Source organism: Tachyglossus aculeatus, chromosome 5 (genome assembly GCF_015852505.1).
Source record: "Tachyglossus aculeatus isolate mTacAcu1 chromosome 5, mTacAcu1.pri, whole genome shotgun sequence".
Lineage (NCBI taxonomy): Eukaryota > Metazoa > Chordata > Mammalia > Monotremata > Tachyglossidae > Tachyglossus > Tachyglossus aculeatus.
Genome location: NC_052070.1, coordinates 20,421,284 through 20,445,140, shown reverse-complemented (window position 1 = coordinate 20,445,140; position 23,857 = coordinate 20,421,284). Strand labels below are relative to the sequence as shown.

At 44.7% G+C, this 23,857-nt stretch overlaps 1 protein-coding gene across 1 annotated transcript in view; it reads left to right on the top strand.

The window, feature by feature from the left end:
* PIEZO2 (piezo type mechanosensitive ion channel component 2) overlaps positions 1-23,857 on the top strand; it is a 546,102-nt gene that overhangs the window by 259,511 nt on the left and 262,734 nt on the right. Inside the window, exon 4 of the mRNA XM_038746742.1 lies at positions 5,278-5,320. Within this exon, the coding sequence (XP_038602670.1) occupies positions 5,278-5,320 (43 nt within the window). The remainder of the gene's footprint in view (positions 1-5,277; positions 5,321-23,857) is intronic.

Sequence of the window (23,857 nt, the reverse complement as noted above, 5' to 3'; positions counted from 1 at the left end):
CAGAGCCGGGATTAGAACCCATGACTTCTGGATCCCAAGCCCGTGCTCTTTCCAATGAGCCACGCTGCTTCTAAGTGGTGTGGAGTGACTACCCTAATACTTAGAGAAGCAGCATGGCTTATTGGAAAGAACATGGGTTTGGGAGTCAGAGGATGTGGGTTCTAATCCCGGCTCTGCCACTTGTCTGCTGTGTGACCTTGGGCAAGTCACTTCACTTTTCTGTGCCTCTGTTACCTCATCTGTAAAATGGGAATTCAGACTGTGAGCCCCACGTGGACAACCTGAATACCTTGTATCTACCCCAACACTTAGAACAATGCCTGGCACATAGTAAGCACTTAACAAATACCATAATTATTATTATTTCTTAGGGGGCTGTCCTTGTGGCTAGCTGTGAGGGTCATGGCAGAGCTGGAAAAGTCACAGAGAGGGCAGCCAGGATAATTAGGGGGTTGGAGCAACTTAAGAATGCCTGCAGAGAAGCGATTAGTATTCCAGATTGGAAAGACTCAGGCTGAGGGAGAGTAATTGAAGTTCTCAGAATCAGGAAGAGCATAAACACAGATTTATAATGCACTCCACTCCCAGAGTACCAAGGTAGTGGGGCATCCTTTGAAGCTTGAAGGTGGCTAATCAAAACAGAAAAAACTGAAACTTTTTCACATAGGGATTTGTTACTATAAGGCATTACACAGGCCCAAAATATCAGTGGCTTCAGGGATTAGTTAAATGCATGGACAAATGGTCTCTAATGGATTACAAAAAGTTAGGCATGCTAGGTGATCCATCTATTGTTGGGTATCCAGAAGGACATCCAAAACACAAGATCTTGCTGTCACTGGTGGTAATAATAATAACAATTATGGTACTTGTTAAGCACTTACTATATGTCAAACATTGTTCTTAAGGCCGGGATAGATAAAAGTTACATTTCATGCCTCACAGGGGCCTCACGGTCTTAGTAGGAGGGAGTAGGATTTAATCCCCTTTTACCGATGAGGAAACTGTGGCACAGAGAAGTAAAATGACTTGCCCATGGTCACACGGCAGACCAGTGGCAGAGTTGGAATTCGACCCAGGTCCTCTGACTCCCGGGTTCGTGCTCTTTTCCCCTAGGCCACGCTACCTCAGAATACCGAAGACAGAATACTGAGTAGGAAGCATCATGGATCATATTCTTAAAATCTTAGCCACCCTGGGTCACACCTGCAAGCAGATCTGTGGACTTCAACAAGTCCACTTTTACCTGGCAATGTCTGTGAAAAGTTTTAAAGTATACATTTTTTTTGCTAAGATTTTTCACATCTCCAAAAATGAAAATCTATACTTCCCCTCTCAGATTTGACCTCTTTCTAGGGATTAATACAACTTTCCTCTCCTTTCTGTTCATGCCCGTGTGACAAAAGAAGCTAGCCTAGGCTTTCTATTCTGGCTTTTGGGCTATCTTTGCAGAATAAGACCCATTACTCTATTACTCTATTAGCACAATCAATCATATTTATTGAGTGCTTACTGTGTTCTGAACACTATACTAAGGGCCTGGGAGAGTTCAATATAACAGAGCTGGTAGATCTGTTCCCTGCCCACAAGGAGCTTACAGTCTAGAGGGGGATACTGACATTAAAATAAATTATGGGTGTATACATAAGTGCCGTGGGGCCTGCTCGGTACACATCCAAGTGCAAGAGTGGTGCAGAAGGGAGAGGGAGTAGAGGAAATGAGAGCTTAGTGAGCCCCACATGGGACAACCTGACCACCTTGTAACCTCCCCAGCGCTTAGAACAGTGCATTGCACATAGTAAGGGCTTAATAAATGCCATCATTATTATTATTATTATTCTAGCTGAGCAAGGGCAAGGGACTGGTGGCGAGGTAGATGAGATCAACATAAAGGAGAAGGTTGGTTTTAGAGGAGTCAAGTGAGTATACTGGATTGGAGTAGAGAATCCATAATGTAAAGTGTGATGGGGGCAAGATAACCGAAGTCAATAGTAAGTAGTTTTCATTTCATTTAGAGGTAGATGGGCAACCACTGGAGGTTCTTGAAGAATGGGGAAAAAAGAACTGAACTTTTTTTAGAGAAATAATTTTGGCAGAAGAATAAAGCATGGACTAGATTGGGAATAGACAGGAGGCAGGGATCTCAGCAAGGAGGCTGAAGCAGTAGCCAATGCAGGTTAAGTGGGTGGGTTAGCCTTAATAGCAGTTTGAGTACTTCCCAAGCGCTTAGTACACTGCTCTGCACACAGTAAGCGCTCAATAAATACAATTGATGACAAAAAAGGGCCGATTTTAGCGATGTTGCAAAGGTAGAGCCAAAAGGACTTGGTGGCAGATCGAATATGTGGGTTGAATGAGAGAGGTGAATGGAAGATAGTTCCCCGGTGAACAAGAGCAGTGGACTTTAAAAATATTCTTTTATCTAAATGAATCCAATTATGTATATTCTAGTTATCCATTCTTTATTTGAGAGGAGCCTAGGTCCTTCCAAAAGAGAAGACACTATCTACTTTTCAGACCGTATGCAAAATGTTTTAGGGCAGAGGGTTTATAGTGGTAGGTTCTGTCCGAATTTGCTTCCTTCATGCTCTTCATGAAGTTTAGAAATTAATCAAAGGCTGATGACAGGTCCTGCCTTTTGCCTCTTTTGAACTGAGTTATGACTGGTTGTGTGGGCAGAATCGGAGTGTGGGACTTCAGGAAGCTAGACAGACAGGAGGTGGGTGAAGGGACCTCATAAGACTTCTGCACATCTTGATGTTATTGGACATTTCTCAGACTTGAAAAGATAGAGCCAATTTCTGAACCTTGGCACCCTTTGATATGTTTGGGGGAATTTCAAGAATTCACAGAATCACTGCTCATTAATATTGGGTGGAAGCCATTTTGCGGCCACAGCAACTCAGCACTAGGGGAGAGGGACTTGTATCCCTTATTCCTCTCGAATTTTCAGTTCTAGGGAGATTGTAACATTTGTGGCATTCCATGGGGTCTTGGTAAAACTGCTCACTTCTCCCCAGGGATTTTCTTCAGGCTCGTGGCTTCACAGGGAAAAATCTTCAAGATACAATTTTACTCAGCACAGAAACTGCAGGATTTCAGGACAGTGTACCCATTCCCCATCACCCCTCCCCACTAATTCCCATTTTCTCAATCTGCTACTGTCAGGGCCTGTTTCCTAAGCAACGTTTCCAGGGTGAATCATCTGAAAGAGTTCAATCAATCGTAATCAATCAACAGCATTTATTGAGCACTTACTATATGCAGAGCACTGTACTGAGTGCTTGGAGGAGTACAACTCAACAGAATTAACCGAGACATTTGCTTTCCCTAATAATAATAATAATAATAATAATGATAGCATTTATTAAGCACTTACTATGTGCAAAGCACTGTTCTAAGCGCTGGAGAGGTAAACAAGGTGATCAGGTTGTCCCATGGGGGGCTCACAGTCTTCATCCCCATTTTACAGATGAGGTAACTGAGGCCCAGAGTAGTGAAGTGACTTGCCCAAAGTCACAGAGCTGACAAGTGGCAGAGCCGGGATTTGAACCCATGACCTCTGACTCCAAAGCCCAGGCTCTTTCCACTGAGCCATGCTGCTTCACAAGAGACTAAGCCCATGACAAGCATACAGTGTAGAGGGGGAGACAGACATTAATAGTTATGGTATATGGTAAGCACTTACTATGTGCCATGCACTATACTAAGTGCAGGGGTGAATAGAAGCATATTGGGTTGGACATAATCCCTGTCCTGCATAGGGCTCACAATCTTAATCCCTATTTTACACTTGAGGTAACTGTCAGAGTTGTCATTTTCAGCCTCATTTCAGAGGAAGGAACAGGGATGGATACAAGCCAGTTGGGTTGGGCATAATCCCTGTCCTGCATAGGGCTCACAATCTTAATCCCTATTTTACAGTTGAGGTAACTGTCATAGTTGTCATTTTCAACCTCATTTCAGAGGAAGAAGCAGGGAAAATAGGAAGAGAAGGAATTAAGGAGCAGAACTGCTTACTGGTATATAATTCCTCACCTTCTTCCCTTACTCTCCACCTCTCCGACTCTGCTGATTTGGGCAGTCAGACAATCACATTTATTTAGCAGTAACTGTGGGTAGAGTACTGTATTAAGTGCTTAGGAGAGTACAGTATAATATACGAGACACATTCCCTGTTCACATGAGCTTACAGTCTAGAGGGGAGCCCAGACTCAAGTCCAGAACCACTGGTGGTCCAAGAGCTCACTTGGTAACATACCAGTTGGGTATTTCTGCAGGAAGAAATAGGAGGCCCCCTAAGGCACGGATCTGAGAGCAATTGCCCCAATTGTCCTCACCACTGGCTGCTGTTGCTTGGGAATAGCGGGGTTTGGGTCATCAGTTTCCAGGTGATAGACTGTAAAGGATCCTACTTCTCAGTTCTCAGAAGTAAACAACAAATGTTGGCACTTCGAAGGGTTCTCACTCATTTTAAGCTGGTGTTGGCAATGAATGAATAGTTCCAGTTACATTTAATGAGAAGTTTGAATTTAAGGAGGGCCACCATTCACTGTGCTGGCTCAGCAACCTGGACAGTAAATTGTAGCTCATATTGCACCGAGTAGCCCAGTTACATTTTTAGGTGATTGTGGTGGTGGCCAACTGCCTCAAAGTAGGGAAAAGCAGGATAAGGAGAATTGTACCCCAGAGGGTGTCGTCTTTCTTAAGTGATTGTTTATTTTAGCAGATTTCAGCATTATTGTTTGCACTTTTGAGGAACACTGAAAGCTATACCTTTTGAAATGAGGTTCAAGGCCCTGCTGAGAGCTCACCTCCTCCAGGAGGCCTTCCCAGACTGAGCCCCTTCTTTCCTCTCCCCCTCGTCCCCCTCTCCATCCTCCCGTCTTACCTCCTTCCCTTCCCCACAGCACCTGTATATATGTATATATGGTTGTACATATTTATTACTCTATTTATCTATTTATTTATTTGTTTTACTTGTACATTTCTATCCTACTTATTTTATTTTGTTGGTATGTTTGGTTCTGTTCTCTGTCTCCCCCTTTTAGACTGTGAGCCCACTGTTGGGTAGGGACTGTCTCTATGTGATGCCAATTTGTACTTCCCAAGCGCTTAGTACAGTGCTCTGCACATAGTAAGCGCTCAATAAATACGATTGATTGATTGATTGATTGATTTGAAATAAAATGATGGGTCCAACAGAGATGGAAATTAAGAGATAAAACCCTCGGAGTTACAGAGGTATGAGTTAAATACTTCTTTCTTTTCTCATAGGTTCAACATGGGAGAAGGCATTTCGGCAGCTTGGCTTCGAAAGGTAAGCAGCAACTTTTTTATGACACTGAAGTTCTAAGAACTTCAAAGGAAGAGATGTTGACAGATTTAATGGACATATGGAAAATGGGGAGGGTGCTGTTCTGTCATATGTAGGGGGAGGGAGAAAGAGGTTGCAAGTGGAAGGCATGGTGAGTAGGTTGGTATTAGAGAAGCAAAGTTGCAGTCTGGGTTGTGGGGAAAGAGTAAGGATACATAAAGGGGAGAGAGCTAATTAAGAGCCTTGAATCTGGTCAAGAGTTTCTGCTACAGAACGTCTAAGTGGATAGCCTGCTGCCACCTCAAGCTCCATATGTCCAAAACTGAACTCCTCATCTTTCCTCCCAAATGGCCTCTTCCACCTAACTCTACTAGCACAATAGAAAACCCCACCATCTTCCCCTTCTCTCTCTAGCCTGCATCTTTTGACCATTAAACTCATCTCCTCCATCTCTTACAACCCTCTTATGGCAGTCTCTTGCCAAATCATGTTGGCATATTGCCACAGCGGTTACAGAATCCACCTCTTCCTTTCCATTCAAATGTCTACAACTGGTCCAGGAGCTTGTCATATTCTGGCTTGATTAGTAACTGCATCAGGCTTCTCACTCCCTCCCTGCCTTCCCCTACTATACTTTAGCAGGAGAGCAAGTGTAAGACTTGTGAGCCCATTTTTTCTGTTTGGAGTTTTTCTCGATAGTTTGAATGAGCAGTCACAGATCAACAGACATCTTTCTTCATTCCTTTCTCCTTCGCCTGCTTCTGGGTGTGCTCCCAAGGTATTGGACCCAACTAACTAATCCCATCCACCTGGTTACAGACTATCTTGCCTGCTATGTAACCTTGGGCAAATCATTAAACTTCTCTGTGCTTCAGTTTCCTCAGTTGTAAAATTAGATTTCAGTACCTGTCTCCTAAGGTCTACTTGGACTGTGAACCCCATGTGGGAGAGGGACTTTGTCTGACCTGATTTACTTGATGATTCCCAAATCTAAATCTCCATCCTTGACCTTTCTTCTTCTCTGCAGTCTCATATTTCCTCTTGCCTTCAGGACATCTCTCTTAAATACTATGAATGAATGAATGACCTGTCAACACTTCAAACTTAACATATCTAAAAAAGAAATCCTCGCCTTCCCACACAAACCCTGTCCTCCCTTCATTTATTCATTCATTCAATCGTATTTACTGAGCATTTACTGTGTGCAGAGCACTGTACTAAGCACTTGGGAGAGTACAATATAACAATGAGACACATTCCCTGGACTCATTCCCTTCACTGTAAGCAGCATCCTCCCTGTCTCTCAAGCCCATTACCTTGGCATTATCTTTGATTCAGCCTTCTCATTCAGCCCACATATGCAATCTGTCAAAACTCCTCACCCTTGGCTTCAAGGCTTTCCATCCCCTTGCCCCCTCCTTCCTCACCTCCCTTCTCTCCTTCTACAGCCCAGCCTGCACCCTCCACTCCTCTGCCACTAATCTCCTCACTGTGCCTCGTTCTCACCTGTCCCACCATTGACCCCCAGCCCACGTCATCACCCTGGCATGGAATGCCCTCCCTCTGCACATCCACCAAGCTAGCTCTCTTCCTCCCTTCGAAGACCTACTGAGAGCTCACCTCCTCCAGGAGGCCTTCCCAGACTGAGCCACCTCCTTCCTCTCCCCCTCTTCCCCCTCCCCATCCCCCTGCCTTACCTCCTTCCCCTCCCTACAGCACCTGTATATATGTATATATGTTTGTACGAACTTATTACTGTATTTTACTTGTACATATTTATTCTATTTATTTTATTTTGTTAATATGTTTTGTTGCCTGTCTCCCCCTTCTAGACTGTGAGCCCGCTGTTGGGTAGGGACTGCCTCTATATTTGCCAACTTGTACTTCCCAAGCGCTTGGTATAGTGCTCTGCACACAGTAAGCACTCAATAAATACGATTGAATGAATGAATGAATCTGTCACCGAATCCTGTTGGTTCTTCTTTCACAGCATAACTAAAATCTGCCCTTTCCTCTCCATTCAAACTGCTATCATATGTCGCCTTGACTACTGCATCAATCTCCTCGCTGACCTCCCTGCCTCCTGTCTCTCTCCACTCCAACCACACTACTGTCTGGACTGTTTTTCTAAAAAGTCATTCAGTCCATGTTTCCTCACTCTTCAAGAACCTCCAGTGTTTCCCCATCCATCTCCACCTCAAATAGAATCCCCTCAACATTGATTTTAAAACACTGACCGTGCCCCCTCCTATCTTACCTCCCTGATTTCTTACTACAACCCAGCCTGCATGCTTCACTCCTCTAACACCAGCCTACTCACTGTACCTCAATCTGATCAATCTCACCGCTTACCCCTCACCTACATCCTGTCTCTGACCTGGAACTCCCTCCCCCTTCATATCTGACAGACCACCCCTCTCCCCATGTTCAAAGCCTTATTAAAACCATATCTCCTTCAAGAGGCCATCCCTGACTAAACCTTCATTTCCCCTATTTCCTCTTCCCTCTGAGCTACCCTTGCAATTGGATTTGTGCCCTTTATTCACTCCACCTTCAGCTCCATAGCACTTAGGCACATATCCATAATTTATTTTCGTGTCTTTCTTCTTTTTTAGATTGTAAGTTCCTTTTGAGCAGGGAACATGTCTACCACTTCTGTGGTACTTTCCCAATCACCTAGTACAGTGCTCTCCATACAGTAAGTGCTCAATCAATGTCATTGGTTGGTTGATCTACCCCAGGATTTAGAACAGTGCTTGACACATAGTAGGCACTTAACAAATTCAATAATAATAGTAATCATTGTAATGATAATCATTGTTAACATCTTCCTAGACTCCCTTATGGGAACTGAGAGAAATAAAATTGAGAATGCCATCTCTGGAATTCAGATAACTGAGAAATGTTGCCTGGAATTCTTAGAGAAGCAGCATGGCTTAGTGGAAAGAGCACGGGCTTTAGAGTCAGAGGTCATGGGTTCAAATCCCAGCTCCACTAACTCTCAGCTGTGTGACTTTGGGCAAGTCACTTCACTTCTCTGTGCCTCAGTTACCTCATCTGTAAAATGGGGATTAAGACTGTGAGCCCCCCATGGGACAACCTGATCACCTTGTAACCTCCCCAGGGCTTAAAACAGTGCTTTGCACACAGTAAGTGCTTAACAAATACCATTATTATTATTATTATTATTATTATTATTATTATTATTAGGAAAGGACTCATGTTTCTGGAATGACCTCTTTTAAGCAGAATAAAACTTTATGACTCCACAGAAAGACTTTAGGGATAAGGAAAAGTTGTTGAAGAGATTAGTTTAAAAATACATTTCAAAACACTGAGTTTGGAGCCTGCTGTCAATTTTTTTTTCACGGTATTTGTTAAGTGCTTACTATTTGCCAGCCACTGTATTAAGTGCCAGGGTAGATACAAGCTAAGCAAGTTGAACACAGACCCTGTCCCACATGGGGGCCACATTATTAATCCCCATTTTACAAATGAGGTTACTGAGAGAAGTTAAGTGACTCCCCACCCCTAGACTGTGCGCTTGTTGTGGGCAGGGAATGTGCCTATTTGTTGTTGTATTGTACTCCCAAGCACTTAGTATAGTGCTTTGCACACAGTAAGCGCTCAATAAATGCGACTGCATGAAAGAATGAATGAATGAACTTGCCCATCTTCACACAGCAGACAAGTGGTGGAGCCAGAAATAGAATTTAGGTTCTTCTGGCTCCCAGGCCTGTGCTCTATCCTCCTGGCCATGCTGCCTCTCACTATCGATCAATCAGTTAATCAGGATTGTTCTTTTACTCTTTCCCTATAAGCAAATCTTTTTTACTGGAAATCTTTGCTCATCTGGTAGTGGAACAGGAAAGGCTGCACTTATCCTTCTAGCACTCTGCTTAAAAATCTGCTAGAACTGCAAATTCTCTTCAAAAGGATGGAGATTCACAGAGTGGCTCAACTCCCAGAATATGTTGCTTACTATGATGTGACAGGGTAACATTTAGAAAATGGATACCTTTCTTTCATGTGGAAGACAAAAGCATTATCCTGTCTGGTAGTTTCTGATTTGTTCTTGTTGCTAATTTAATCATTTTGCTTTTCATAGGAGTCTAAAGCAAACTCAGGGCAGCAAAAGAACATAGACTACCCTGGACCATTCCTTTATTGCCATAAAATTGGTCTTTATGCTGAACTCTTTCATCTCTTGAGCAATGAGTGACAGATTTATTCGATGTCACTCTTGGCTTAAAGCTTCTCTTTATACCAGCTCCTCTGGATAAAACCCACATCTGTGGAACATCAGCCGGTGTAAGACAGTATCACTACTGTCAATAACCACCATGCTTTGGGGATGCTGGAACACCCTTCCCCGGGTTAAAATTTTAAGGTTTGGTCTAGGAATGTTATTGGAGATGTGGTGCCAAAAAAAGTCTGATAAGCTTAAATGACTTCCCCTATTTTAAGAGCCGCCTATGTCCTGTGGCTAACTTTGACATCTTACTGGAACTTTGCTTATTATATTGATTAAGATGATGTTGGCCCCTGGGCCTGGGGTAGAAAAAATGAATGTTGTAGCATAATCTTTGTCCTATTTGGCCACATCTCTTATTATAGCATTTATCCCTCAAAATAGGTTGTTTTGTGGAACAGGAGCTCAGAGCATGTGGCAGCTGTGAAAGTTAGGGGACAAGGGAGGGCAAGAGATGGAAGCAATCTTACTAGCTGAGCAATTCTGAGCTGAAGCCAGAGCCAGCATCGTATAAGCATAACAGAGAAAGGACCAGAAGTGTTGGAGAAACAGAGAGAAGAGGGGCTCAGGGTCCAGGAGGGCGAGGAAACAAGGCTCCAAGGAGCTTGAAGATCAAAGAAGGGAATCAAGAGGGAGAAGGGAAGAGGAGGTGGAAACAGATGGAGGAAGGCGAGCTGGGATCTCTCAGAAATGGGTCTCACTTTAGGACCAAGAAGACAGAGAAGATGGTTTCTGGGGGATGAAATTGAGAAGGGCCAAGAAAGACGAGACTTTGTAGAAGGATCTGGGAAGGCAGGGACTGAGAGCTTCACAAAGAAGCAACATGGCGTAGTGGAAAGGGCATGGGCCTGGGAGATAGAGGACCTTGCTTCCAATTCCAGATCTGTCACTTATCTGCTCTGTGACCTTGGGCAAGTCACTTCAAAGGAATGGAGGTATAGAAAAGTTATCTGCAAAATGGGGATTCAGTCCCTGTCCTACTTAGTTTGAGAGCCCCATGTGGGACCTGATTATCTTGTATTTGCTCCCTCTATTAGTACAATCCTTGGAATGTAGTAAGTGTGTAATACATACGAAAATTATTATTATTATTAAGGGCGGAAGAAAAGTAGAAAATGGCTTCAGGGAGTTGTGTAGCTTAACTGGGAGCCAAAGAGGGAAAACAAAGGAGAGCAAGTTGAGACCTTCCATTCTTGGCAAAGTGTTTATGGGGTTCTACCTGGCTGTGCTTTTTGTTTGTGAAGGCAAATTCCAATCAATTTCCATAGGAAAGCTTCCTAGTAGTGTGTCATTCTGTTGCTCTCCAGGACAATAAGCACCATTCTCCCAATCCATTAATAGTATTCACTGAGCACTTAGGAGACTCCACTGGAATTAGTAGATAAACATTAAAATAAGAAAAAGAGAGGCATCATTTTTAAGGTTGGACATTCATTCATTCAGTTGTATTTATTGAGTGCTTACTGTGTGCAGAGCACTGTACTAAGCGCTTGGGAAGTACCAGTTGGCAACATATAGAGACGGTCCCTACCCAACAGTGGGCTCACAGTCTAGAAGGGGGAGACAGACAACAAAACAAAACATATTAACAAAATAAAATAAATAGAATAAATATGTACAAATAAAATAAATAAATAGAGTAATAAATACGTACAAACATATATACATATTTAAACGTGCTGTGGGGAGGGGAAGGAGGTAAGGTGGGGGTGAGGGGGAGGAGGGGGAGAGGAAGGAGGGGGCTCAGTCTGGGAAGGCCTCCTGGAGGAGGTGAGCTCTCAGGGCCTTGAAGGGAGGAAGAGAGCGAGCTTGGTGGATGTGCGGAGGGAGGGCATTCCAGGCCAAGGGGATGACATGGGCCAGGGGGCGACGGAGGGACAGGTGAGAACGAGGCACCGTGAGGAGATTAGCGGCAGAGGAGCGGAGGGTGCGGGCTGGGCTGTAGAAGGAGAGAAGGGAGCTGAGGTAGGAGGGGGTGAGGTGATGGACAGCCTTGAAGCTGAGGGTGAGTAGTTTCTGTCTGATGCGTAGGTTGATTGGTAGCCAATGGAGATTTTTGAGGAGGGGAGTAACATGCCCAGAGTGTTTCTGCACAAAGACGATCCGGGCAGTGGTGTGAAATATGGATTGAAGTGGGGAGAGACAGGAGGATAGGAGATCAGAGAGAAGGCTGATGCAGTAATCCAGTCGGGAAAGGATGAGAGATTGAACGAGCGGCGTAGCAGTTTGGATGGAGAGGAAAGGGCAGATCTTGGCGATGTTGAGGAGGTGAGACCAGCAGATTTTGGTGACGGATTGGATGTGAGGGGTGAATGAGAGAGTGGAGTCGAGGATGACACCAAGATTGCGGGCTTGTGAGACGGGAAGGATGGTAGTGCCGTCAACAGTGATGGGAAAGTCAGGGAGAGGGCAGGGTATGGGAGGGAAGATAAAGAGTTCAGTCATGGACATGTTGAGTTTTAGATGGCAGTCAGACATCCAGATGGAGATGTCCTGAAGGCAGGAGGAGATGCGAGCCTGGAGGGAGGGAGAGGGAGCAGGGGTAGAGATGTAGATTTGGGTGTCATCAGCATAGAGATGATAGTTGAAGCTGTGGGAGCGAATGAGGTCGCCAAGAGAGTGAGTGTAGATAGAGAACAGAAGGGGACCAAGAACTGACCCTTGAGGAACCCCTACAGTAAGGGGATGGGAGTGGGAGGAGGAGCCCACAAAAGAGACTGAGAATGAACGGCCGGAAAGATAAGAGGAGAACCTGGAGAGGACAGAGTCTGTGATGCCAAGGTTGGATAGCGTATTGAGGAGAAGGGGGTGCTCCACAGTGTTGAAGGCAGCTGAGAGGTCGAGGAGGATTAGGATAGAGTAGGAGCTGTTGGATTTGGCAAGCAGGAGGTCATTGGTGACCTTTGAGAGGGCAGTTTCAGTGGAATGTAGGGGACGGGAGCCAGATTGGAGGGGTTCGAGGAGAGAGTTGGTGTTGAGACACATTACCTCCCCTCAGTGAGCTTATAGTCAGTAGGAGAAGACAGACATTAATACAAATTAATAAATTACAGATATGTGCATAAGTGCTGTGTGGCTGGACCGGGGGATGAATAAAGGAAGCAAGTCAGGGTGATGCAGAAAGGAGTTGAATAAAAGGAAAAGAGGACTTAGAGAAGGCCTCTTGGAGATGTGCCTTCAGTAAGGCTTTGAAGTGGGGGAGAGTAATTATCAGATTTGAGGAGGGAGGGCATTGCAGAAGATGGGTGTGAGGTCAGCAGTAAGATACATGAGATTGAGATAGAAGATTAGCATTAGAGCAGTAGAATGGGTGGGACTTTCCTCAGGGTCACAAATGTTTTAAAGGGTGAGGAGAGCCACTTCTTGAGGGCACAACAAGGAGGCCCCTGAAGACCACAGAATTCTCTTCTCTGCCCAGTCTCTTCTGTAGAGTCCAGCCAGCCTAGCATGGAGCCCAAGGCCAACTCCTGCTAACCAAGGCTAGAGCAATGACAACATTTTACTCACCATCAGTTAGTTGCAGGAAATGTAGGGACCATTAAAATGAATTACAGCTTCCTAAAATTCAGGAACAGGCTGTTTTTTTTTGGCCTCAGATCCAATTTTTAACACCAGGAAGATTCACATCCTGTTAAAGCCTTTTATTTTTTTTGTTATTTATCTGTCCATTCTTCCAAAGTCCTTCTAGCCAGAGTAACCAAGTATGTGGAGAAGCAAATTCATCACCTTAACCTTCAGGCACTCTTATATATTTTTAATGTTTTTCTTCAGAACAATGTCAGGGAAGGAAGAAGTCTAGCTTGGGTTCCTGAGTAAGATAGTTCTCGGCCTATGGCCATTCACTGGTCCAGACATGAAATCTTGGTGTAATGCAGTCAAGGTCTTGGTGATGAGAGTCAAAGAATTGGATGGAGTCTGGAAGTCAATCAGTGGTTTCTCTCTGCTGCTTGAGCTAGTTATTTGTAGATCATCTTCATCCATTATATCAAGCTTTCCTCTGTCAGTGGCTTCACTAATTCTAGAATTGCATTTTTGGAAGAAATTAGCCTGTTTTCAAATCTGTCCTCTTTGCATTTCTAACTATCCACACTTTTAGCATGAATTGCCGTTCATTGGTTTGTTCATCTGAAGGTTCATACACTCTGAGCTCAATTATCTCAGAGCTTAATTACCCCCAAGCTATGTTAATTACTTCTAGAGGAGCATTAACTCTTTTAGACCACTAACGTGTTGCTCAGTGCATTGCAGCTATCAGTCAATCATATTTATTGTGTACTCACTGTTTGCAGAGAACTGAACTAAGCACTTGGAAGAGTACATGTAACAGAGTGGGTACACACCTTCCCCACCCACAGTGAGTTTTCAGTCAAGATGGAGAGATAGATGTTGATGTAAATAAATATATAAAATTACAGGTATATATGAAAATCTTGTGGAGCTGAGGGAGGAGTGAATAAAGGATGCAAATCATAGTGCAAGGGTGACACAGAAGGGAGTGGGGGAAGAGGAAATGAAGACTTAGCCAGGAAAGGCCTCTTGGAGGAGATATGATTTTAATGAGACTTTGAAGGTAGGGAGAGTGAACATCTGTTGGTTATGAAAGAGCAAGGACGTCAAGGCCAAAGGCAGTATGTGGGCGAGGGGTTGTCGGCAAAATAGGTGAGATATTCATTCATTCAATCGTATTTATAAAGTGCTTACTGTGTGCAGAGCACTGTACTAAGCTCCTGGGAAGTACAAGTTGGCAACATATAGAGATAGTCCCTACCCAACAGTGGGCTCACAGTCTAGAAGCGGGAGACAGGCAGCAAAACAAAACATGTAGACAGGTGTCAAAATTGTCAGAACAAATAGAATTATAGCTATATTCACACTATTAATAAATAGAATAGTAAATATTTACAAGTAAAATAGAGTAATAAATCTGTACAAATATATACAAGTGCTGTGGAGAGAGGAAGGAGGTACTGCGGGAGGGATGGGGAGGAGGAGAGGAAAAAGGGGCCTCAGTCTGGGAAGGCCCCCTGGAGGAGGTGAGCTCTCAGTAGGGCTTTGAAGGGAGGAAGAGAGCTAGCTTGGAGGATGTGTGGAGGGAGGGCATTCCAGGCCAGAGGAAGGATGTGGGCCAGGGGTCGACAGCGGGACAGGCGAGAACGAGGTACAGTGAGGAGGTTAGCAGCAGAAGTTGGCATTAGAGGAGTGATGTATGCAGGCTGGATTGTCATAGGAAGTCAGGGAGGTTAAACTAGGAGGGGACAAGGTGATAAAGTGCTTCAAAGCCTATGGCACAGAGTTTCTGTTTGATATAGAAGTGGATGACTAACCACTGGAGGTTCCTGTGGAGGGACTGAATGGTTTTGTCAAAAAATCATGCGAGCAGCAGAGTGAAGTAGGGACTGAAGTGGAGAGAGACAGAAGACAGGCAGTACAGTGAGGAGGCAGATGCAGAAATCAAGATGGAATAAGATAAGTGCTTGTATCAGTGTGGTAACAGTTTGGTTGGAGAAGAATACATGGGTTTTAGTGATGTTATAAAGATCGACAGGATTTAATGACAGAATTGGATCGAATGATGTGGATTGAATGAGAGAGATAAATCGAGGACAATGCCAAGGTTGCGGGCTTGTGATATAGAGAGGGTAGTGGTACTGTCTACAGTAATGGGAAAGGCAGGGGAAGAGCAGGGTGTGGGTGGGAAGGTGAGGAATTCTATTTTGGACACCTTTAGTTTGAAGTGTTGGCAGACACCCAGCTAGAGATGTCCTGAAAGCAGGAGGAGGGGACAGTCAACAGTGCCAAAGGCAACTTAGAAGTTGAGAAGGGTTAGGATGAAGTAGCGGCCATTGGATTTGGTAAGAAGGAGAACATTGGAGACCTTTGAGAGGGCAATTTTGGTGGGGTGAAAGTGGCAGAAGCCAGATCGGAGGGGGCAAGGAAAGAATTGGAGGAGAGGAACTGGAGAAGGGAATGTAGACAGCTTGCTCAAGGAGTTTGGAGAGGAATGGTAAGAGGGAGATGAGGCGATAATTAGGAGGAGCCATGGGTCAAGGGGGGATATTTTTTTAGGATGGGAGAGATATGAGTATGTTTGAAAGCAGTGGGGAAGACACCATGTACATACGTATGTAGCAATGTACTCATAATATAGACAACATTGCAGCAAGTAATTTTTGCATACCCTAGTGAATTACTGCTCCTCCCAAAATGCCCAGAGAGTTACTTCCAGACACTAACTTCAGTTCCTGAAAGAATTGAGCTAAAGGTGCTTTAACTGATAGCAACTGCACAGAAAATCTAAAAACACGTACTCATCATCTGTGGTGGAAATGCAGTTAGAGTGGGAATGACTAATGGTGTCAGGGGTTCGGTTAGAATTGGCTGAACTGTTTTCATAAGTCAAAGCCTCCCTTTCTCATAAAGGGAGTTACAATTGGATCCGAAATGAAGCTATGCAGTTTTTTTTAGGGCAACAATAGGGCTATTGATTCTTTCATGACCACATCCTTCTTTGAAGTCTGCCATTATTTTGCTTGCTGCTGGCATTTCCCGCCTCAGATAACAGCTGACTCAGTTGAAGCCACAGTGCAGGAGGCTGGAGGGGATTAAAATAAAGACATTCAGGTGACATGTAATGCAAAAGCAGAAGAAGACGGCCGACTGGGCCGGGGGCCCTCACCCTCCTAGAAGACGGCAACACGCTCTGGCCAAAAGGCTGAAGTCACAGTCAAGGGAACAGCTGCACATTTTTTCCCTCTGTGGACTCAGAGACCAGTCTTTAAATCCTGTGCCTATGATAGGTTTATGGAAGCCTGTGTGTTTGTTCAGGAAGCTCTGGTGTTAATCAGAAGTGCTGAGCCTCTATCGCCATTCCTGGCTTGTAAATGATACATTTCAACATGCCAGCCATCAATCAAACAGGGGTGTAGGGGGTGGCCTCAAAGCCTGCTGCTGCTGGGATGGATGGTGGTGGGGGAGATTGGTTTTGAATCACAGCCTCCATGCTCTAGACATATTCTGGAAGAGGTCTGAGCGCGGTTTTCTCCCCTTCATCCCTAACCTTTCCATGGTTAATCTCTCCATCCGGAAGAAATTGTTTGGGACATGACTAGTCTTATGCTTATCAACGAGGAGGTACAAGGAGAAGTTGCTGCCTTCTGTGTGGGCTCTCCTTTCACCCCACTGTAAAATATTCTGCAAGCAAAGATCGCCCACCCATAATTTGGGGAATGAACACTGGGCCCGATAACATTTCATTGTTATTAGTTGAGCAAAAGTCTGGGCATGGGAAAGAGGAAAATGGACAGTCTTGAGGGTATCCTGAGAAGCAGCGCAGCTCAGTGGAAAGAGCCCAGGCTTGGGAGTCAGAGGTCCTGGGTTCAAATCCCAGCTCTGCCACTTGTCAGCTGTGTGACTTTGGGTTAGTCACTTCACTTCTCTAGGCCTCAGTTACCTCATCTGGAAATGGGGATGAAGACTGTGAGCCCCCCATGGGACAACCTGATCACCTTGTATCCTCCCCAGTGCTTAGAACAGTGCTTGGCACATAGTAAGTGCTTAATAAATGTCATTATTGTTATTACTATTATTTTATCTCCACATCAAGCCAGGAAGGGTGTTATACTACCTTCCTAGTGTTGGATGATTGTGGGACTGTGCCCAATACTTATTAGGGGCATGAGGGTATACTCTGAAGGCAAGGTGAATGTCCAGCTCTGGAGGGGAGGGGAAGAGGGAAGGAGGTGCTGCCACAGTCCTGCTCTGCTTCCCCACCTCCCCAGCATGGCTCTGGTTTGAACTGACAGGGACTGAACTGGCACCTCTGAAGTACAAAAGTCTTCTTTCCTCCTTTGTCACAGGCCAGATTGCAGAGTGTTTTGGGGCTCTAGTCAGGTAAACTTCCTCTGTTCTTGTGCTTGAGCTGTGGGACGCTGTTGGTGGAAATCCAGACATCTGTCTGACCTTGTCCACCTTAAATTCATCACTTATCCTATCCTGCCTTGTTGACTGTATCAGCCTCCTTGCTGACCTCCCAGCCTCTTGTCTCTCCCAACTCCTGTCCATGCTTCACTCTGCTGCTTGGATCATTTTTCTATAAAAACTTTCAGGATATATTTCTCCACTCCTCAAGGAACTCCAGTGGTTGTCCATCCATCTCCACATCAAACAAAAACTCCTCACCATTGGCTTCAAAGCACTCAATCACCTTGTCCCCTCCTACCTCAAGTCTCTACTCTGCTACTACAACCTAGCCTGCATGCTTCACTCCTTTACTGCTAACCTTCTCACGGTGCCCCTATCTCATCTACCTCACCGCCAACCCCTTGCCCATATCCTGCCTCTGTCCTGGAACACCCTCCCTCCTCAAATCCGACAATCACTCTCCCCCCACTTCAAAGCCTCATTGAAGGCACATCTCCTCCAAGAGGCCAATAGCCCTGATTAAGCCCTTCTTGCCTCCTCTCCCACTCCCTTCTGTGTCGCCCTGACTTGCTCCCTTTAGTCAACCCCCCTCCCAGCCCCACAGCATTTATGTACTTACTGTATTGTAATTTATTTATATTAACGTCTGTCTCCCCCTCTAAACTGTAAGCTCACTTTGGGCAGGGAATGTGTCTGCTTGATGTTATATTGTACTCTCCCAAGTGCTTAATAGAGTGCTCTGCACACAATCAGATCTCAATAAATACAGTTGAATGAATGAATGAATGAATGAATGAATACCTGCTTCAATTCTGCACTCTCCTCTGCCCAACAACAATACTTCTTCCTAATTCATTCCCTTACCCATTGCTCCATCCAACTATTCCAGACATTTAACTCCCTCCATCTCTTTGGCCAAATGACCTGGCCATATACATTATTAACAAAATTGAAACCATCAGGTGCGATCTCCCTAAAATCTCCCCTGCTCCTCTCCAATCCCCCGCACTCCTCTGCCATGCTTTTCAACTTTCCCCATATTCCCTGCAGTACCTCAAGAAGACATCTCTTGGTGCCTCTCAAAATCTACCTCCACCTGTGCTTCTGACCCCACACCTTCATGTCCTTTTAAAGCACTTGCCCCCTCCCTTCTTTACTCTTTGCCATTTTCAACAGTTCACTTTCCAGTGGCTTCTTCCCCACTGCTTTCAAACTTGTTTACATATCCCCCATCCTAAAAAAGCCCTCCCTTGACCCTGCGGTTCCCTACAGTTATCACCCCGTCTCCCACCTACCATTCCTCCCCAAACACCTTTAGAGAGTTGTTTACACCCCATGTTCTCCACTTCCACTTCAATTCTTTCCTTGATTCCCTCCCGTCTAGTTTCTGCCCCTACACTCCATGGAAATAGCCATCTCTAAGGTAACCAATGGCTTTCTCGCAAAATCTACTCTACTCTATTCTAATCCTCCTTGACCTCTCAGTTGCTTTCGAATCTTTAGGCCACATTCCTCTCCTGGAAATGTTATCCAACCTTGGCTTCACTGGCACTGTACTCTCTTGGTTATCTTGGTATTTAGGGAAGCAGCGTGGCTCAGTGGAAAGAGCTTGGGATTTGGAGTCAGAGGTCATGGGTTCGAATCCCAGCTCCGCCAATTGTCAGCTGTGTGACTTTGGCAAGTCACTTAACTTCTCTGTGTCTCAGTTACCTCATCTGTAAAATGGGGATGAAGACTGTGAGCCCCATGTGGGACAACCTGATCACCTTTTATCCCGCCCAGCACTTCGAACAGTGCTTTGCACATAGCGCTTAATAAAATGCCATTATCAGTATTATTATTAATAAATACTATTGATGATGATGATGATGGATAGCACCAGTTTCTTCAGCGTGGCTCAGTGGAAACAGCATGGGCTTTGGAGTCAGAGGTCATGGGTTCAAATCCTGACTCTGCCAATTGTCAGCTGTGTGACTTTGGGCAAGTCACTTAACTTCCTGTGCCTCAGTTACCTCATCTGTAAAATGGGGATGAAGACTGTGAGCCCCTCCTTGGGACAACCCGATCACCTTGTAACGTCCCCAGCACTTAGAACAGTGCTTTGCCCATAGTAAGCACTTAATAAATGCTATTATTATTATTATTATTATTGTTATTATTCCATGCAAAACAAATGGTAGCTTTGGGAAAGCAGCCTGGTCTAGTGGATAGAGCACAGGCCTGAGAGTCAGAAGGACCTGGGTTCTAATCCTGGCTTTTCCATTTGTCTGCTGGGTGACCTAGGGCAAATCACTTCACTTCTTTGTGCCTGTTACCTCATCTGTAAAATGGGGATTAAGACTGAGAGCCCTATGTGGTACAGGGACTGTGTCCAACCTGATTGGCTTGTATCTACTCCAGCACGTAGAACAGTGCTTGACATAAATTAAGCAATTTTCAAATACCATCATTATTATTGATGTTGTTATTATTTTCATTGCCATCCAAGGAACAACAGGAATGCACAGCCCTAATTCTCTGCCTATTCAGAGATTGCAAATTCCTTGTGGGCAGGAATTTTTTGGTTCATTCATTCATTCAATCGTATTTTTGAGTGCTTACTGGGTGTAGAGCACTGTACTAAGCGCTTGGGAAGTACAAGTTGGCAACATATAGAGACGGTCCCTCTTTCTAGCTCTCTGACCTCTCCTTCTCAGTTTCTTTGGCAGACTCTTCCTCTGCCTCCCACCCTCTGACAGTGGGGATTCCTCAAGGCTCAGTTCTGAGTCCTCTTCTAGTCTCCATCTAAACCCACTCCGTTGGAGAACTTATTTGCTCCAGTGTCTTCAGATATCATCTGTGTGTAGATGATTCCAATTCTATGGCATAGTAGTCTCCTAAGCACTTAGTGCAGTGTTCTGCACACAGTAAATGCTCAATAAAAACCTTTTATTACTCTATTTATTTATTTATTTTACTTCTACATATCTATTCTATTTATTTTATTTTTTTAGTATGTTTGGTTTTGTCTCCCCCCTTTTAGACTGTGAGCCCACTGTTGGGTAAGGACTGTCTCTATATGTTGCCAATTTGTACTTCCCAAGCGCTTAGTACAGTGCTCTGCACACAGTAAGTGCTCAATAAATACGATTGATGATGATGATGATGATGATTTATTCAAGATGGGATCTCTCATATGTGGATTCACTTGGAGGCTGTGCAGTTTTACAAGAGGATCCCAAAGGGGTGGCCAGAAACCAAAATGGGTTTGAAAGGGAGCTTCTGAGCAGCTTTAAATGAGAATAGACAGTCAAGGTAGACAAGGTAGAGACTTTCCTCATTGCTGCCTGGAATGGCACAGAGGCAAAAGGAACCTGGTTAAACTCCAAGATTACATTTCCCAAAGATGGTCTTGTGGTCAACAGAGGTAATTTAATGGGCTCCAATGATGTGCTAAGCTGCCGGTTTCACACAGAGGGTATTTCAGCTACTTTCATTGCTCTCATGTTTCTGTCCTGTGAGATGGTAGTTCCAAGAAGTTTATTAGCCTGAGGTTCGGGACAGGAGGAAGAGAGAATTGAGTTTGTGAGATCTGAGTCTCACCTGTCCAGGTATGTAGGAATTGCTTGGGGGAGAGGTTTGAGGTCCTGGGTTATGAGGAAGGAGAAAGGAGAGGATGAGAAATGAGACATCCCCTCCCACACCTTCCTCTCATCCCCCTGCCAACAACAGCCATACCAAGTTATCCTTGATGAAACTGTTGATTCTTTGATTTATTGAAGATGGGATCTCTCGAACTTGAAATCCCTGAGCCAGCTCTGGCCAGCCATTCTCCGAGTCCCTTTTTAATAGGATCGGAATGAGAAACTAGGAGCTTTGGTCAAGTAACTGGATTCAGAAAATAACTTACTTTCAAAGCCTGGTGGTTCAGAAGCACCACTACAGATTCCAAGGTTTGGATGAGACTTTTATTCTTACTGGTCAGGCCTGGGGAGAGGTTTGAGCATCACATAATTTCACCCTAAAACTTGGCCCCTGGGAGATGACCCAAGAAAAACCCATTTGCCACTGGACCTTCAGGTTATAACAAGATTCTGATAGTGGTCATTTGGACATAGAAAACTGGAGTTTCACTTAATGGTCATTTGGGTCTTAATCTGCCACTCAAGTGGAGCTCTTGAACAAGTAGTAATAGCAGAAGCAGCAGAAGTAATAGTTATTGTAGTGGTAATAGTATTTGTTAAGTACTTGCTGTGTGCAGACCATTGGCAAATAATCCACAGGTGGGAATTAGATACAGTCCCTGTCCCTTGGAGGGCACACAGTATAAGAATAAAATGGGAGAGAAGGGACTAGCAACAGACACATAAGGAGAGTTGAAAAAAAAAGCACTAAAACATCACTGACAAAAAAAAAGACAAAAAAAATCCAACGAAGACCTAGTGAACATCCTGCCTAATGGATTTGGTACCCTCCCTCCTAATAAATATTTACTAGTATGTTTACTAGTCCTAAGGACATAGGAGCTGGGAGCTCCTATGAGGATGGAGAATATGAGAATATCTCCTTTTAAGACCTCCTATGAGAATGAGTATTAGAAAATAGCTCCCCTTAGCAGCCAGGGTAAATATGTCAGGTTGGACACAGTCCCTATCCCACAAAGGGATCACAGTCTAAGAGGGAGGGAGAACTGGTATTTAATCCCCATTTTTGCAGATGAGGAAACTGAGCCCCAGAGAAATAAAGTGACTTGCCCAAGGTCACATAGCAGACAAGAGGTGGCATCTGGCAACTCTTTTGGTAACAAGCTGTCTGTGAAGTCCTACTTCCCTTGCTTGTTGACAACATCAAAGAGGATGAAAATCTGTTCCTGCTAGATTTTCCCTTCCACTCCCAATGGGAATTTATCATCCTTTGAAACCTCTTTCTCTTTGGTGATTCTCTTTCCCTGCCACTCAGCCTCCACTGTTGAGACTCCCAGTGGATTCATGTGGGGAAGAAGCTGGGAAGAAGAATTCCGATATGCCCTGATGGCAGGAAGGTCCATCCTTCGGAAACCCAGTGTGTGGAATTGCGGACTGTAGCAACCTTTGGCTCCTGCAGGGGAGGGCTTCAAGAAAGGTCTCTTGAAGAGGGAGATGAACATGCTCCATATGGGTTTTGGCCTTCCACGGCCCCCCATAGGGGCAAGCCCCTGGGATCAGCTGAGATTTCCCAGATCTCATGTTGCACATAGCCAGGTCAAAGGGAAGAGGTTGAGCTGACCCCTGGTTCCAGGCAAGAGGCAGGCACTGCGGAGGCAGTGAAATATGCATCGTTCAGAGCAATGAGGAGTTTTATCTTGGGTGAATTCTGCTCCCCCGACACTGCCAAGATACGCAGACTGACATTCAGCAGTGGAGAAATGTTGCTTCCTGTGGTAGCCCTAGATCCAGCTTTTTTCTGAAGAAGAAAAACAGCCCCTGTGTTTTTCAGGATCAAAAGATGAGGCCAGCATCAGGCTGTTTAATATAGCTCGGTTCCAGCTGCTCTCGCCCTCCTGGTGTCCAAGGTCGTTAGCTTTGAGGAAAATGCTTTTCTTGTGACTCAAGTCCCCCAAGCAGCCAGGTTTTTGAAAGGAGGGATAGTGAAAGATCCACTCATTTCCAATGAAAGATCCACTCACTTCCGATACCTTGCTGGACAGGGATTTGTTACATCGATTGCCTTTAATTCTCTTTTATTCCTGGTGAGACTTGAAAATCTGTGTCCTAGATGTGGTTTAGGTCCAGAAAACGTTCCTCTGGTCATAACTTCTTCATCTATTACCCTTTGAATATGATGTCCTGTAGCACATTTTCAGAGTTGGAAAAAAAAACAAACACCCAGGAAAAGAACATTCCAGGACGAGCCCCAACCCTTTCCCTAAAGATGTGGCTAGGGAGCAGTGAACCAGGGAAATTTCTGTCCCCAAAGTTTCTTTCTCTATGAGCGGGTGGCAGACCTGTTCAGGTGGGGAGAAATTGAGAGGTGAGGGACCCAATCAACCCTGGAACCAGAGACCCACAACCTTGGCCCATGGGGAAACCGTTTAAGGAATGGACCTACTGGTGTCATCCTTGACTCCGCTCTCTCATTCACCCCACATATCCAGTCTGTAACCAAATCCTGCCAGTCTCACCTTCACAACATAGCCAAGGTACACCTTTTCCTCTCCATCCAAATTGCTACCACGTTAATTAATTCATTCATTCAATCATATTTATTGAGTGCTTACCGTGTGCAGAGCACTGTACTGAGCACTTGGAAAGTACAAGTCAGCAACATATAGAGAAGGTCCCTACCCAACAACGGGCTCACAGTCTAGAAGGGGAATTAACACAGTCACTCATCCTATCTCCATTGGATTA